Source organism: Pundamilia nyererei, unplaced genomic scaffold (assembly GCF_000239375.1).
Source record: "Pundamilia nyererei isolate P.nyererei 1_Seehausen unplaced genomic scaffold, PunNye1.0 scaffold00041, whole genome shotgun sequence".
Classification (NCBI taxonomy): domain Eukaryota; kingdom Metazoa; phylum Chordata; class Actinopteri; order Cichliformes; family Cichlidae; genus Pundamilia; species Pundamilia nyererei.
The window spans coordinates 181,160-195,423 of NW_005187442.1; the positions used below are offsets into that span (position 1 = coordinate 181,160).

At 40.3% G+C, this 14,264-nt stretch overlaps 1 protein-coding gene across 4 annotated transcripts in view; it reads right to left on the bottom strand.

The window, feature by feature from the left end:
• Positions 1-13,460, bottom strand: part of armc2 (armadillo repeat containing 2) — a 16,072-nt gene extending 2,612 nt beyond the window's left edge. The window contains exons 1-13 of one of the 4 annotated variants that reach the window (XM_005730990.2): positions 13,243-13,457; positions 11,883-12,078; positions 11,712-11,784; positions 11,204-11,375; positions 10,528-10,654; positions 7,802-7,866; positions 7,098-7,205; positions 5,952-6,136; positions 5,711-5,813; positions 5,350-5,564; positions 3,363-3,508; positions 2,547-2,646; positions 1,181-1,490 (exon numbers count right to left, since the gene is read on the bottom strand). In XM_005730990.2, the coding sequence (XP_005731047.1) occupies positions 1,181-1,490; positions 2,547-2,646; positions 3,363-3,508; positions 5,350-5,564; positions 5,711-5,813; positions 5,952-6,136; positions 7,098-7,205; positions 7,802-7,866; positions 10,528-10,654; positions 11,204-11,375; positions 11,712-11,784; positions 11,883-12,049 (1,771 nt within the window). In that variant the 5' untranslated portion in view covers positions 12,050-12,078; positions 13,243-13,457. Of the gene's footprint in view, positions 1-1,180; positions 1,491-2,546; positions 2,647-3,362; positions 3,509-5,349; positions 5,565-5,710; positions 5,814-5,951; positions 6,137-7,097; positions 7,206-7,801; positions 7,867-10,527; positions 10,655-11,203; positions 11,376-11,711; positions 11,785-11,882; positions 12,102-13,242 lie in introns of all 4 variants that reach the window. The other 3 variants (XM_013910328.1, XM_013910327.1, XM_013910329.1) reach the window with 3 other exon arrangements.
• Between the last annotated feature and the right edge of the window lie 804 nt (positions 13,461-14,264).

The window sequence follows — 14,264 nt, forward strand, 5'->3', positions numbered from 1 at the left end:
ACACCTTTAAAATCTACTTCCACAGTTTAAATATGAAAAAATATCTGCAGAACTAAAGTGACCAGCCTGTGAGTTTTGCCTTTAGCTCTGCTGAACTAATGTGACAGTGACATTATGATTAAAAATAACTGCAACCTGTAGTTAATTTTGGCGTCCTACAGTTGGTTTGATCGTGAGCTGGCACACAAAGGTCAAAGTGACTGGGTGCAACCAGCCATGACACCACGAGCAGCCTGAAAACAAGGCCTGCTCCCAATATAGCAGCAGATGTCTTGTGCTTGGTCATAAATCATGAATATTGCGGTTGCGCTGTCAACCGTCTCCTGCGTCACTCGGAAGATGGTTTCTGGTTCTGACTGGAAGCGCCGCTTTGTACCCTGAAAAACCCTTTAATGTTGAGCGCCTCGACCCGTCGCGATCTTTATCAAAACAGGACATCAATCAGCCCAATCTGCTCTTTCATTCTAAGCTCAGATTTTGTCTTCACCTCTCAGTAATTTTTTGTTTCTGCCTTCAGTTGCTTCTCTCCACAGTCTCCCTTACCTGATGTGCCCCTCGATCTAATAATGTTCCCACCTTTTTTTCACTAGTTTGACCTCTGTGTTGTTTGTGAAAATTTGACTGTGTAGGAGGCAGGCAGCAGAGAATACAGAGCTTAACGCCCACCCGTGTATCAGTTCAACCTGTCCTGAAACCATCTAACCACATGGGAGATATTCACACACGCAAACCGAGTCGGCTGTGAGATGTCACAGAACATCCTGCTCATGCAGTGAAGCGCTTCTTCTGTCAGCCTTAAAAAAAGAAAAAAGAAAAAGAAGAAGAAGAAGAAGAAAAAAAACAGGTAAACCGAAAGAGGATGTGCTGCACAGCAAACAGAAAGTACTGAGAGGAAACTGAATGATGGAATGAACAGACAGATATGGAGTGTGTTTTTGTGTTTTTGACAAAAGTCACGTCTTGTTCCCAGCACAAGGGAAGTGGTTGTGTACCTCGTAGGTACTTAAGGTGCACTAAGCCGCTATATTTAAACCTATCAGAACTCCAGATGTTTACATGCTGCTTTCGTTGCCTACCACGAAAAAACAGGCCACTGTTAAGCCTGCTGACTGCTTCATCTTCTTAACCTAATAAAGGATCTGACTTAAAGCAGATGAAGCTGCTCCTTCCTTGTGCTCACCAAGCGTCTCCATCAGAAGTCGAATGCAGGCTGTGTCTGCGGCCACAGGTGGACCCACGGCGGGGTGGATGCACATATTCGCCAGCACCCTGACCAGCTTCACCAGCACGTCGTCAGCCACCTGTGGTCTGACGGGAGGAGAGGCTCCTTTCTGCACGACTGTGTGAGGTGGCTCATCTTTTCGCTGGTAGATGTCGTACAGCCGGAGAAGCGTGCGCATGCAGCCGTCGCACTGAAAGAGCTCCAGCCGGGGCTCATCGCTTTTGGCCGTGAGATTCCCGAGGGTGAAGAGGAGGCGCACGATGAGATCCTGCGAACAAGCGGTGGAGATCGGTGGCGAAACATCAGTTTATGGATTTAGATTTATTAGATGTTTGCTTAGCGTTTTAAACTACTTCCTGGGGTTACCGACTTTGTATCAATGAATCTGCTTACATTTCATGCTTAGTGCATTTTTATTATTGCCTTTTTATTTCTTACAGACCAGCAGGATCTGTTGAACTGTCTAAACTGACACTGTAAAGGTTTGGCTTTTTAAAAAAAGACCACTAATCTTTATTCTAATCACCTGATTCTCTATCAGCAATGTTTGATTAGTACATTTATATTCGACTGTCCTGAGCAGAAGGAGGCTGATTGTGTGTGACACCACCTACAGGAAAGCAAGCCTCTCCTGTCATGCAGCACGAGCACCTGTGTCACTCAGAGTTTAGAGTTGTGTAGTTGGTTTGACTGCGATTACACAATATTTTGTCAATGAGTTACCACGCTTATGGAAAACAACTACGTCACACCCTGCAGAGCAGGTGAGAGCGCACTCGTGTCTCCCATTAACGTGTACCGAAACTGATATGAGGACGGGACGTGGTGTCCCAGGATGTTTATTACATGTTTTGCTATCGAGTGTGTTTATGTTTATGCGTGTGTGTTTGTATCTGTGGGTGTCAGTTTATTCCAAATGAAATGAGAAGCACTTGTGAGTCGAGTCTAGTTGCCAAAGTCCCACATTCATCCTCTCCTCTTCCCTCCATATTCTCTTCCTTCCTTCCCTAGTCTAGCTTCCCTTCCACTTCTGTATCACTTCTTCTGCTGTGCCTATTCAATCTTTCCTTCTCTCCTCCATTTTCATGTCTTTTTGCATACTCATCTGGTTTATTAAATATCTAATTAAACACACAGCAGAGGAGAAATTTTTATAGTAATAAACAATTCATATAAAACAAGTAAACAGTCCAGTAAAGGTGCATAAGTAACTTAGTGTAAAAAAAAAGCACACAGACATGCTTACAAACAAGAAGAACACCTCTCTTTAATTCTGAAAAGTCTCAAGCACACACAAGAACACAGAGGAGGCTTGTGGACTCACCTGTTTTTGGTGATGTTTGCTCAACAGCTCTAAAAATAGCTGGTAGCAGTCGGGGGTCTGAGCCAGAGCGAGGCGGCACTCAGAATATGAAGAAAGTTTACTGAGGGTGAGAGGGGACAAAAAATACCATAGACCACTCCACTCAACTCACTGCCCTGCTAGGGTGACTAAATATGGTGACATTAAATCAACATGGAAAATGCATTGATAGATCTGAGCTGATTATTTTCATTATCACGAGAAAACACATTTTTAAAAAGCTAATTTTCTTTATTTTAGACTTCATGAATTACTCTTATCACATATTGATAAACTGATGAGGCTGGGGTTACAGAAAGAGAAAGATGGGGGCGCAAATTGTGCTTGATTGCTTCAGTTTGGCGTTGGTATGAAGATCAGAGAGTACTCAGTCTGTATTATCCTCTACGACCTTTCAAAAGGTTGTCAAAATATCACAGACCATTTATTCCAAAGTAGATTTGCAGTTACCATTATATACAGTGTATATCCACTCACTGGACACTTTATTAGGTACACTTTGCTTGTTCAAGAACATATTTTGATGCTTTGAGCTTTGTGACATTGTGCATTTAAGGAGGTATATATAATTAAGACACTGAGTTGCTGTCATGTGATTGATTCGATATTTATGTTAACAAGCAGCTGGACAGATGCACTTAATGAAGTGACCAATGACTTTAACTCCACCCATGAGCATGTTTTTTTTTTATCATATGTCCTAAAAATCTATGTACTTTCCTGAGGCTCCACCCCTGTGTATGTAGTAAGCATGATTTAGGTAAGCAAGTTCAATACCTGTAAATTCTGGAAATGTTCATGCAGACATCCTGATCTTCACAGTGTTGCTGCAGCACTTGGCAAAGCGCTGGTAGTATGGAGAATGAAACAAACAGTGGACGGGAATCAGAGAGGTCGGCAAGATTCCTCAGGATCGTTGTCAGCTACAGAGGTGAAAAGACAGAAAAGGGTCCAGTGTAGCTTAGCAAAGAAAAATACACCTAGTACATTAATGGTTTGTAATAAGGCCAGAGCTTGTGACGCTGGCCTGTTCATCATGGTGTACAACATAGCAAATGGAAACTGCCCACTGCTGATCAGGATATCCTTCACTGCACACACTGAACAACTGTTTTCTTTGATCTGTGCAATATCTCTAAAATTAGAAACATCCTGCTTCAGAGTGAGTGAAGCTGAAACACTAACTAACACTACTTTTGGATTGGACTATTGTAATTCATAATGATCAGGTTGTTCTGAAAGTTCAGCGAAAAGCCTTCAATTGATCCAAAACGCTGCAACGAGAGTAAGATCACAGGACTTCAGGACAGGACAGGACTTCCTGCAATGCACTGAGCACTTCCTCTCCACTCGCTTCTTTTCACTCCATCCCCCCAACCGGCCACAGCAGATGGCCACAGCAGGAAAAACCTCCTTGCGCTGCAGAAGGTTTTTCCTGTTAAAAGGGAGTTTTTCATTCCCACCGTCACTAAGTACTCGCTCAAAGAGGGTCCTTTGTTTGTTGGGGTTTTCCAAAGAACATCCTACGGTCTTTACTTAAGAGTTGAACTGAAGTGCGAAAATAAATCATTCTATGATAAGAGGGAAACAGTCAAGTAAACAGCAGTACCGAAACTACCCTGAAAGTCATCGTGTGCTTATTTCGCCTTCATCAATGAGTCATGTTAGATATGAAATGAAGAACGGGTTGACAGTTTGTTTACTTGGGCCAGTTTCTGTGGTTGGCAGCAATAATTTTCAGCGCAGTCAAGCAAGCTGTTACTTGTGCAGCACAGAATACACTGTAAAAAAATTGTAATATAAAAGTATTTCACTGTGTATTTTACAGTTTTGTACCGTTCTTCTAGAATATCATGAAATTTACATAAATAGACTGTTTTTTTACATTTCAAATGTAAATTAACGTAAAATCACTGTAAACGTAATAAAACATAATTTTCTTGTTTTTTAAATGTATCTGTCTGTACATATGCATATTTAGATACAGTCACAAATGCATTATAATTTCACAAATATTTGTCCGTTATTTGAAAGATTGAACTGTTAGATTTAAATGTAATGCTATGGAAAAATATATAAAATGATTCGTATAAACTTTTTTTACACACGAGTCACTCACGAGTTGGCAGTTCGCTTTGTAATCAGAAGGTTGCCGGTTCGAGCCCCGGCTCGGACACTCTCGGTCGTTGTGTCCTTGGGCAAGACACTTCACCAACCTCCTACTGGTGATGGCCAGAGGGGAATTATAAAGTGGAATTGTAAAGCGCTTTGAGGGTCTCATAAAGCGCTATATGAATGCAATCCATTATTATTTAAACCAACTGTTAACTGTATATTTCTGTACATTTAAGTATTATTATTCATATTGCCGCATTCATTGACCTTGTTTATAGGTAATTTCATTGTTTAGTCACATTAAATTGTTCCTAATTTAATGTTTTTAATGTTTTGCCACTTGAAAAAGGCAAAATCCCATGTAAAATTAGGGCAACAAACTGTATTGTCATTACTGAAAATAACCGTATTTTCATGGAAAAGTTATTTTCTGTTATTTTCTGGTATTATTTTGGCGCCCCAGCTGCCAGAATATTACTGTTTTATTCTCATGGGGCACCGTAAATACCAGACATTAACCAAAACATTTGATAGTGGAAAAATCTGCATCAGTCAATAAACTGGTACATTTTTTACTGATATGGTTTAACATCTTAGTTTTAAGGAGAAATATATATGGAACAAAAATTTGATGCTTTTTAATTGGTACCTGTACGAGGATGTGGCCTGCTATGGGGAGGTTGGTTTCTTCTACAACGCAGAGTTTCTGGATGAGTTTCTGTGCCACACATATGAAGCTTTTATCCAGCAATATTCTGAGGATTTCAGTGTTTCCAGAGAGAAATTTCAAAGTTCCAACACAATATAGGATTGCTTCTCCAGATGCAGACACATGTTCATTGCTTAGCATCCTCAGCAATGAATCTAGACACAGAAAACATTTGATGTTATCATCCCTATGGAGATTCATGCATCTACTGTATAAGACATGCAGTCGTATTTGTTCACAAAATTTCAGACCAGAGTTACAGAATAGATAACCACTATGTTGTCTACTGTTCCATCCTGACCAATGACTGAGTTGTTCTGGAAGAGGATGTCGTTGCTTTCAGTGCGGCTGATCTGGAAGATGAGTTTACAGATGTTGAGCAGGTTGTTTCCACTGACGCACAGCTGGGGAGAAAAATACAAAAGAATTCACATAATTTTTTGTATAAAATAGTGGGGGTGCTTTGTGACAGAGATAAGTAGGAGACATGCTGGCATGCACACACCCCCGCAGACAACCTTGCAAACTCACAGATGACTCACAGCAAGGCACAGCTGGGCAATGTGCATGTTGAGCTGGGCATAGTTGAGGTCAATGAGTCGGAACAGCGTTCGAAGTATCCCTGACCTCTTCTTACAGCGCCGACCGAGCATGTCCGCCTCTGCCAACGTGCCGTGGAGGCGGTCACACAAATCACACAGGCGGTCAACCGAGCCCTCGGAACCACCTTGCATTGCAGGCAGAGCACACACATTTCAAAAAAACAAAGTCAAGTTTAGGACAGCATGTGCAAAACTCACAATAAGGGCAAACATGTATTTGCACAAATATAGATCAGAGATGTTTTTGTGTCTTTCATATTGTACATTACACAGGCTCTCCTGTTCGTGTGTGGTTGCGAATCAATAATCCTTTGGTCAGCAGAAAATGAACATTTTCCTTCCTCTTCCAAGAAGCAGCTTTGGATTTCATTGGTAATATGCAGGGGAACAATTCAACGACAGGCAGCTGTGCTCTTTAGCGGAGGAAGAGAAAGGGTGGAGTTTTTCCTTGTTTTCGAGGTAAAATAAATGTTTTCCCAGCATAAATAGCAGGGCCTGGCCATGTCTAAAAAAGGTTAGATCCAGTCTAACACTCAGCACTTCACTGCAATATCTCTTTCTGAATCTGAAAGGTGTTTTATGCATGCACCAGAAGGCCCTTGGTACAATAAATATTTAATATTTATCTTCCAAATGAATTTTCCATTAAATTTGTAAAATGTTAAAATATTTACAGCCATAGATTTAATTTTACGGCTGTCAGACTCCAGTTGCAGGCAAGACAATTCTGTATGAATGCCAAGCATAACATTACTCTTTCTTTCTTTGGCAGCTAAAATGACAGTACTTTTTCATTTTGTGAGACTCTATGCATGACTATCTGCCAGTGTTGAAAAATCTATTTTTTAGCCTGCTGGCTGTAAATAAAAAGTGCTCTTGAAACACAGGAAATAGGTATGAATATGAGAAGGTTAGCACAAATAAAAAGATAAAAATAAGTGCCTTAACCACAATCCACTTTAGATTGGCTCTGGAAACATTCAGGCCCAAAGGGTTATATATAATATTTTGATGATTTGAATGCATTTGAATGTTCTATATTTGGACCGTGTTTCGGGGGTTTCTTTATTACACTGGCCACAATACCTGCAGCCGCACTCTCTAGTTTCTGAAGGAGAGGAACGATCACATTATTCCACATCAGTGACTCTGCATCCTCCTCTTTGTTGCCCTTGTTGTCTCCACGCTCTGGCTCTGAAATGTGCAGAGAGAATTGCAGTTAGCCAATTACCACCTCAGAAAACAAAAGCGACAACCACAGTTCACAAGTTCACAGTCTTAAAATATAACAGCAGGAAGTTTGATGCCACAGTGAAAAGGTCACCATCCACAGCTAGACTTCCTCTGATTTGTTGGCATGTGGGCATGTGAGCTTGCGCACGTTAACTTGTGCAATCTCTTGCACACAGTGTGCCTGGGGTTTTTTTTGTTTTTTTTGCTGAATATTTGCATAACCCTTGCTTGGTGTGATGCAGGAAGCTGCGGCTGCACGAACCAAAACTTCTCTAACCTATTGGCTGACTGCCTGTCATGGTAAAACTTGCGCCCTTAGCAACAACACCCCAATCAAAGTTTATTTCTTTTGCACGTGAAACCTTTCTGGGCTCAAGAGTAAACAGAGAGATTTCATATTTAGATCTGTTTGTACTAATTTTGCTCTACGTTGTGCCTGAGTGAAACCAAGTACATTTCTACTTTTACACGCTGTTCAAAATGTACCATTTGTGTTTATTATGCACAACACCATACAAAACAAGACAGTGAGCTTCATTTAGTGGATGTGAACAAACCTGTTGTGCTATCTTCTTTGCAGTCTTTGGGTCTTACTGCTGAGTCCACATCACTCTGCACTATTCTGAAAAACACACAAAGAGCCTGACTATATGGGGTTTAGGAAAATACACAAATAAGAGTTAAAATGAAGAGGCTCTAGGGGCTCTGGCTCTTAAAAAGTAAAATATATTTATTATTATTATTTATTTATGTTTTGCTGATTTTACACCCTGTGAACAAAACGTAAGGTCTATTTTCGTCAACAAGCACTGGGTGTCACTGTTGCAACAGTGATTGAAACGTGTATAGGCTCCGCTGCTTCACTGTATTTGTGTGTCTGTGCATGTACATTTGCACCCATGCAGATATGTGTGTATCCGAAAGTTTCTGTGTGGCCACTTTTTAATTTCAATTTTGTTTGTTTGTCTAGAGGTGTGCTGCTTTGCAGGATGCACAACTGCAATCCCCAACAGACAGGAACTAAGATCTCAGCTTTGTGGGCAGTCTGGTTAAAGGTGTTCATGATTTGTCACTGCGAGCCGTCTCCAAAACCTTACAATTTGTTCTGCAATAACCGTAATGTGCTCCCAAAAACACGCCCAAGTGTCATGCTGTGTTATGTGTTGTGGCTCGCCCTTGCATGTCACTCTGATCTGAGTGTCTGCATTTAAACTCTGCACTGTTCCACCCACACTCAAAGATAATGACTCAGTGCTCCAGTATATTCTATATTACATGACAGGTGCCGTTTCTTATGACCAATTAATACCTAATGACTTTCTGTAACTGTAAAGATTTACTGCAAAAAGCACACAAATATGTAAAGAGGGAATAGCTTTAAAAACATTGAAAGGTGTAACCACTCCTGTAGAAGACAAAAACAAGCACTGAAGCTTCTGTAATATCACAGGCTAACTCTCAGGATTTGTTATTTCTTTGAACTTTTACATACAAGTGACAGATATGAGATTTGGCAGCTATTATCTTCTCATTTCAATGAAGAATCCTCAGAAGAAACTTGTTTGATGCTCTTTGATTAATATACAGTTTTGGGGCATTATAATATAGCACACTCACCTTGGTGATTTGATGAATGTTAAAATCTGGCACATGGGGCATATGGAGTAGGGAGTGCTGGCTAGGGTATGCTACAGTGAATGTCAGGGGGCTTTAGCTCTGTATGATAGGATTAAGAGCCCGATAATAAGGCCTCTTTGTGTGATTCGGCATTCTCGGAGACATGACCTCATCCCTGTCTTAGGCCTGGCCAGTGCACTGCAGTCACAATACACGCTGCTGCCAGTCTTGCCCAGATGGGCACCCAAATCTAATAGAGAGCCATTTGGAGCTATAGAGCTCTGGCTTATTGGAGAAAAAGAACCTAGTGGATGTCTAATCTCCCCTATCTTTATATCTCATCCAACTCATCATATTAATCTGTCCAGCTGCGTCCATTTCCACTTGCAGTGTGCTTCTGCCTTGGCTCTATGTGATTTTTCATTGTTCTCCTCTGTCTAATGTCTCTTTTATGTAGTTCCTTGCAACACTAAAGAACTGTGGTTTAAAAACTCTGACCTAGAAAGAATCAAAAAGGGGAAGTCTTCAAGCCCATTTTGTGTAATAATAACATGACCCCGGTTTTCTCACTTGGGACTTCTCTTTGTCAGCAACAAGTTATACAAACATAGCATGTGAACTTGGTATTAGGTAGGAGGTTGAGCTTGAGGCCATGGCCCAGATTTCCTGTAAAAGTGTTTTATGGTCTGCTCACCCCCCTTCAACTGCCCCACCCAATCGATAGGCAAATGGATTGTAACGACAGCCCCCGACCTCACGGTCAGAGTTATGCCCCTCGTGCTGACACACAGCTGATGAGGTCGGCAAAAAAAAGCAGAGCTTTTAGCCTCTGTGCACTATGGAAATGTAAAAGCTGACATTTGCTAGTAATGACAGATAGAGACAGTTTCGATGGGAAGAAGAAGCTCAACTCGACCAAGATATGGTGTACAGTGATGTATATGAGGGTTTAAAAGGGGTCGCGTGCCTGAAGTTAAAGAATTCATTCTATCTATTTGTTAGTGACCCCACTGCTGGTCTAACTGACTTCAGCTATTCGGCTACAGTTGAACATATGAACAATGGTTGGCCGTGGGTCAAGTAGACGTTTTAAAATCCTTTTACTTCGGACTAAGTTCACGACAAGTTTAAAAGTAATAGTCCCGACTTTTGACTTATTGCCTCATTTACATTTTTCTGCAAACAGAAGAAGTATTCTCCAAGAGATCACAATTTTAAAAAAAGTAAAATACAAAAAATCCTACAGCAAAATAAAAATACTGATAAAGTTAGTCCTTGTAGAATTTAAAAGACATGTACTGACAGTTACAGGGATGGACATTTAGGTACAAAATAAACAACTATACTCATATCAGCTTTACTGACGTATTTGCTGCTTTGATCCTCTGCCCAGTAGTCTGGTTTACTTATGAACCACAACCCAAAGACAATATAAGGAAGAGAGGAAACAAAGCAAGGAGGAGAGGGAGAAGGATTTGACAAAAAGCAAAAAAAGGGAGGCCCAATCAGCTCAGTGTAGTAATGGCTACCCCTGCACCCTTGCATGTCAATAAATCTTAAACTCATTGTCGAACTGTCATTACTGTTAAAGATTGGGAGGGTGGAAGGGTGGAGAGCGAAGGACATAATGTTTCTTCCAAGTGAAACAGAAGAACAGAAAGCGTACCTTTCACTTGCTGTTGTGTGAGGGCCGGGTTTGACAGGACCACTGTAACCTGCGGTGTGGTCTGTACTGGAAAGTTGCTTAGCTGACAGCTGCTTTTGTCCTGGGCCTGCATTCAGTGGCTCTTTCACTGAACACGTGGAAAAGATGTGGCAAGAAGTTAATTATAGCAACGTTTCTATTTCCTTCATTAGGTAAAAGTACAAGTCCCTATTCATACACATTAACACAGTGCACATATACAGTAAATGTATACAGATAAAGGGCTTAGTCACACTCCATTATCTGTTTTACTGCTCTAAATAGCTGAGCAGTTTTGTACGGAAAGGTTTGAGAGTGAGTAGTCATTTTCCACTCAAAACAGCAGGCGTATATTATGCTTTTTACCAAGCCCCACCACAGAGAATGTAAATCAGGTAAAATGTCAGCATGTGAATGGCTCCATTCATTCCCCTTTCAGAAAACTGCTTCAGCACTCGTGTCTATGCAGGACACGGAGGAAAATGAATGATGTGTTGTTGTTGTTTTTCTATTTATCTTGTACATATTAAACAGTTCCTAATAAACCGGGTTACTAGCATTTCATAGTAAGCACAGTAAGGGTGCTTTTTTTTTTTTTTACTGCGATCTCTTGTACCGTAAGTTGAGCTTCATTAACATCTTTTCCCCTCTTCTTTACCATTTCGGTGTCCTTCTAAAGGCGGTAACCTGGTGAGAGATCCAGGTCTGAGGAGGCGTGCTCGTACTCCTGCCCCTGCCAGCCCCCTACGCGGTTTCACTGGGCTAGTAGGAGGTTTGGGTAAGGCTTTGAATGGATTGTCAGCATCACAGGGGACTGAAAACGTTGGCTTCTGGCAAAGCACAAACATCAAGTGCTGAGTATTAGCCAGAGGAAAAATTCACTTGAGACATCAGCACTTTTATAAGCAGAGAAATTTCATTGCATTTATTGCTTCCTTTGCATTTGTTTTTTAAAACTTAAATGCTATTTAATTAGCATATTTAGCATATTTAGCTGGTGCACAGAGGTGTACTGGCCTATTATCCAATTTATTGCTTTGCTTTACAAGTTTATTTATCCACTGAAGATTAGAAGTGTACATACTGAAAATTGACCCTTATTCTGGGATAACCCTCCTGCTTAGACTACAATGCATATTGTGTGTTTATGTGTGATAAGAACATACATGATCCAAAGGAGAGAGGCGAGTCCCTGAACCTGGCCTGGAGTCTGAAGCATCAAAACTTTGAGCATGAAGGCTACAGAGTAAAAAAAGACCCCAACAAAAACAAATGATTACTTTCATCGGAACCACAGTTTATTTTAGATCTTCACAGAAGTGCCATTTCTGACTAACCTAAAAGCAGAAGGTGGTCTGTTGTCACGAATAGATGCGCTCCCAAAAAGTTGTCTATGTCCATCTCTGGGAGTAAATGGCCGATGAGTGGACTGAACTCGTAGGGACTGTCTGACCTCATTTACTATCTCTGCACACGTTTTCCTCAAAGCGTTGCGCCGGGGCATCAAGGGGCTGCAGATCTCATGTTTCGTCTCTGTAGAGGCCATATAGGCCTAAATGACATGTGTCAAGAAAGTCCACTGATGATTAAATAATGTCATTATATGTATAGATACAGGGTGTATCACTAATGGATACCCAGAGGTACATGTTACCTTAAAATGAACAGTAGGTGTAAAAGAAGCAATGCAAAATCACCCTAAAGCCCTGTATTCAGTCTCACTTCAGTAAAAGTATGGAGACAAAATGTAAAGCATCAACAGCAAAAGCAGTAATTACCACAGCACAAGGATCCTCCTTACTGGATTATTGTTATTATAAATTAAGCTCCCTGTTATTTTATAAATGAATCGGTTAATTGGTGAATTAATAAAAACATCTGAATAAAATCAATGATTCCCATGAAAACTGGCCCATGCTGATAAACTGAAACACTTTCACTTATACTTAAAAAAACTAAATGGAGAAAAGAAAAACTTAAGAGGAACTAATTTTAAGCCACCTAATTAGCTAAACTATAATTGTTGTTAAATTACAAAATTCACACTAATTGTTTCTGCTCAGCTAAATGATCAGCTTTAACTAGATTATCATTAACGCTTCATCATATTTTATTAGACTATTCATTTTGTGTGTCCAATCTTTAACTGTACACACCTAGTAGCTAGAACTATCAGATGAATTGCAAACAACAGAACAAAAACCTGCAGTCTAAAGTGAAATTTGATGAAGTAATTGTAAACCGCAGGATTAAAAGTAAGTAATCTGTAAGACATACCTTAAGAGTATACTGAAGAAGCCTAATAGCAGACAAAACCGCTATCAGAAGTTCAGATGGAACCAGGAAAGTACTAAAGTAGAGTTTTTGGTTTTGTTTAGTTTTCTGTGAAAGACTATATATATAAATATATTTACAAATAAATTATAAGTAATTAACTTTAAGATAACCTTTCCCTGAACCGAAAGACAAGCCCTGAGCTGGAAGTTCCTCTGCGCGTTCACGCTCCGTCTCCATGGCGACAAAGTGCCGCTATGGTAGCTTGAACAACAAACCCTGGAAAGATAATAAGCTAAGCATTCACCAAAGAATACTAAACTGTTTATTTATCCCTGTGAGAGCAGGAAAACCGAGTTATTTATTATGAATGAAAGCCTGAACATTAATTAAACGGTTATTGAAGAAAGCTGGAGCACTTACCGTTCGCCCCTTTAAGGTCCTCTAGGGGTAACAGTGGGGAAAAGCAGCAGTCGAGCCCTTAAAGTGGGATTTCACGGCCAAAAGAAAAAGGCAGCGATACCTGAAACTTGCTAAAACTGTTCTCGTTTTTGACAACAAGCTAGCCTGACGGTATCACGTGCACGAGCTCCAGTGAGTGCCCCGCTCTCTCTCTCTTCTCTCTCTCTCTCTCCCTCGCGACACGGTGACGCGCCTGCGCATGTTAGGAAGGAAACTGAAGCAAACGCGAGTTTCACTCAGAAATGTGAGGACATATATGCATCAGTTGTTACAAGTTTTCCTAACTTAACACGTGCCAATAATTGGACTGATAAGTACAGTGAATTAATGACCGAGGAAACTTGAAAACAATCAAAAGTATTTTATTTATGCAGGTGTTGCAGCTGGGAAAGCTGTGTGGATGCAAGCTCTGGCCCTGGATCGAAGACCCGTACATTCTTGTATGTATTTTCACTTTATTTTAGTTGCTACAATGAGGACATTAATATGCAGAGGCACACAAATGGGAACTGACTAATATAGCAAGATACTGATGGACATAAACCACACTATTTAACTACAATAGAACGCTTACACTTTAAAAAAATGGTTTGGCCATTTGAATGAAAAGAGTATCAGTATTGCTTAGTATTCTTAATAGCATTTGCTATTAGTGTTATTTTTAACCTATTCTGCTATCAAGAGCATTTTCAGTCCTTTTTAATTCCCAGATAAAAGGCCTCTAAGATGACAGACACTTTGTGTTGAAAAATGTATAACCATTGTTCTTTTTTCCCCATTTAACTACATTAAAAAATATTGATTTATGCATTTATAACTTATCCGATATTCCAATCTATATAAACACTGATTAGGAAAACAGATTTTTAAAACCATATCACACACCGATCACATATCCAAAGCCCACAGCATTTCTTCATATGGCAGCATATGACTGCATATTACTATACAAATGTTTTACAGGTAGCTGAATCTCAGCTGCT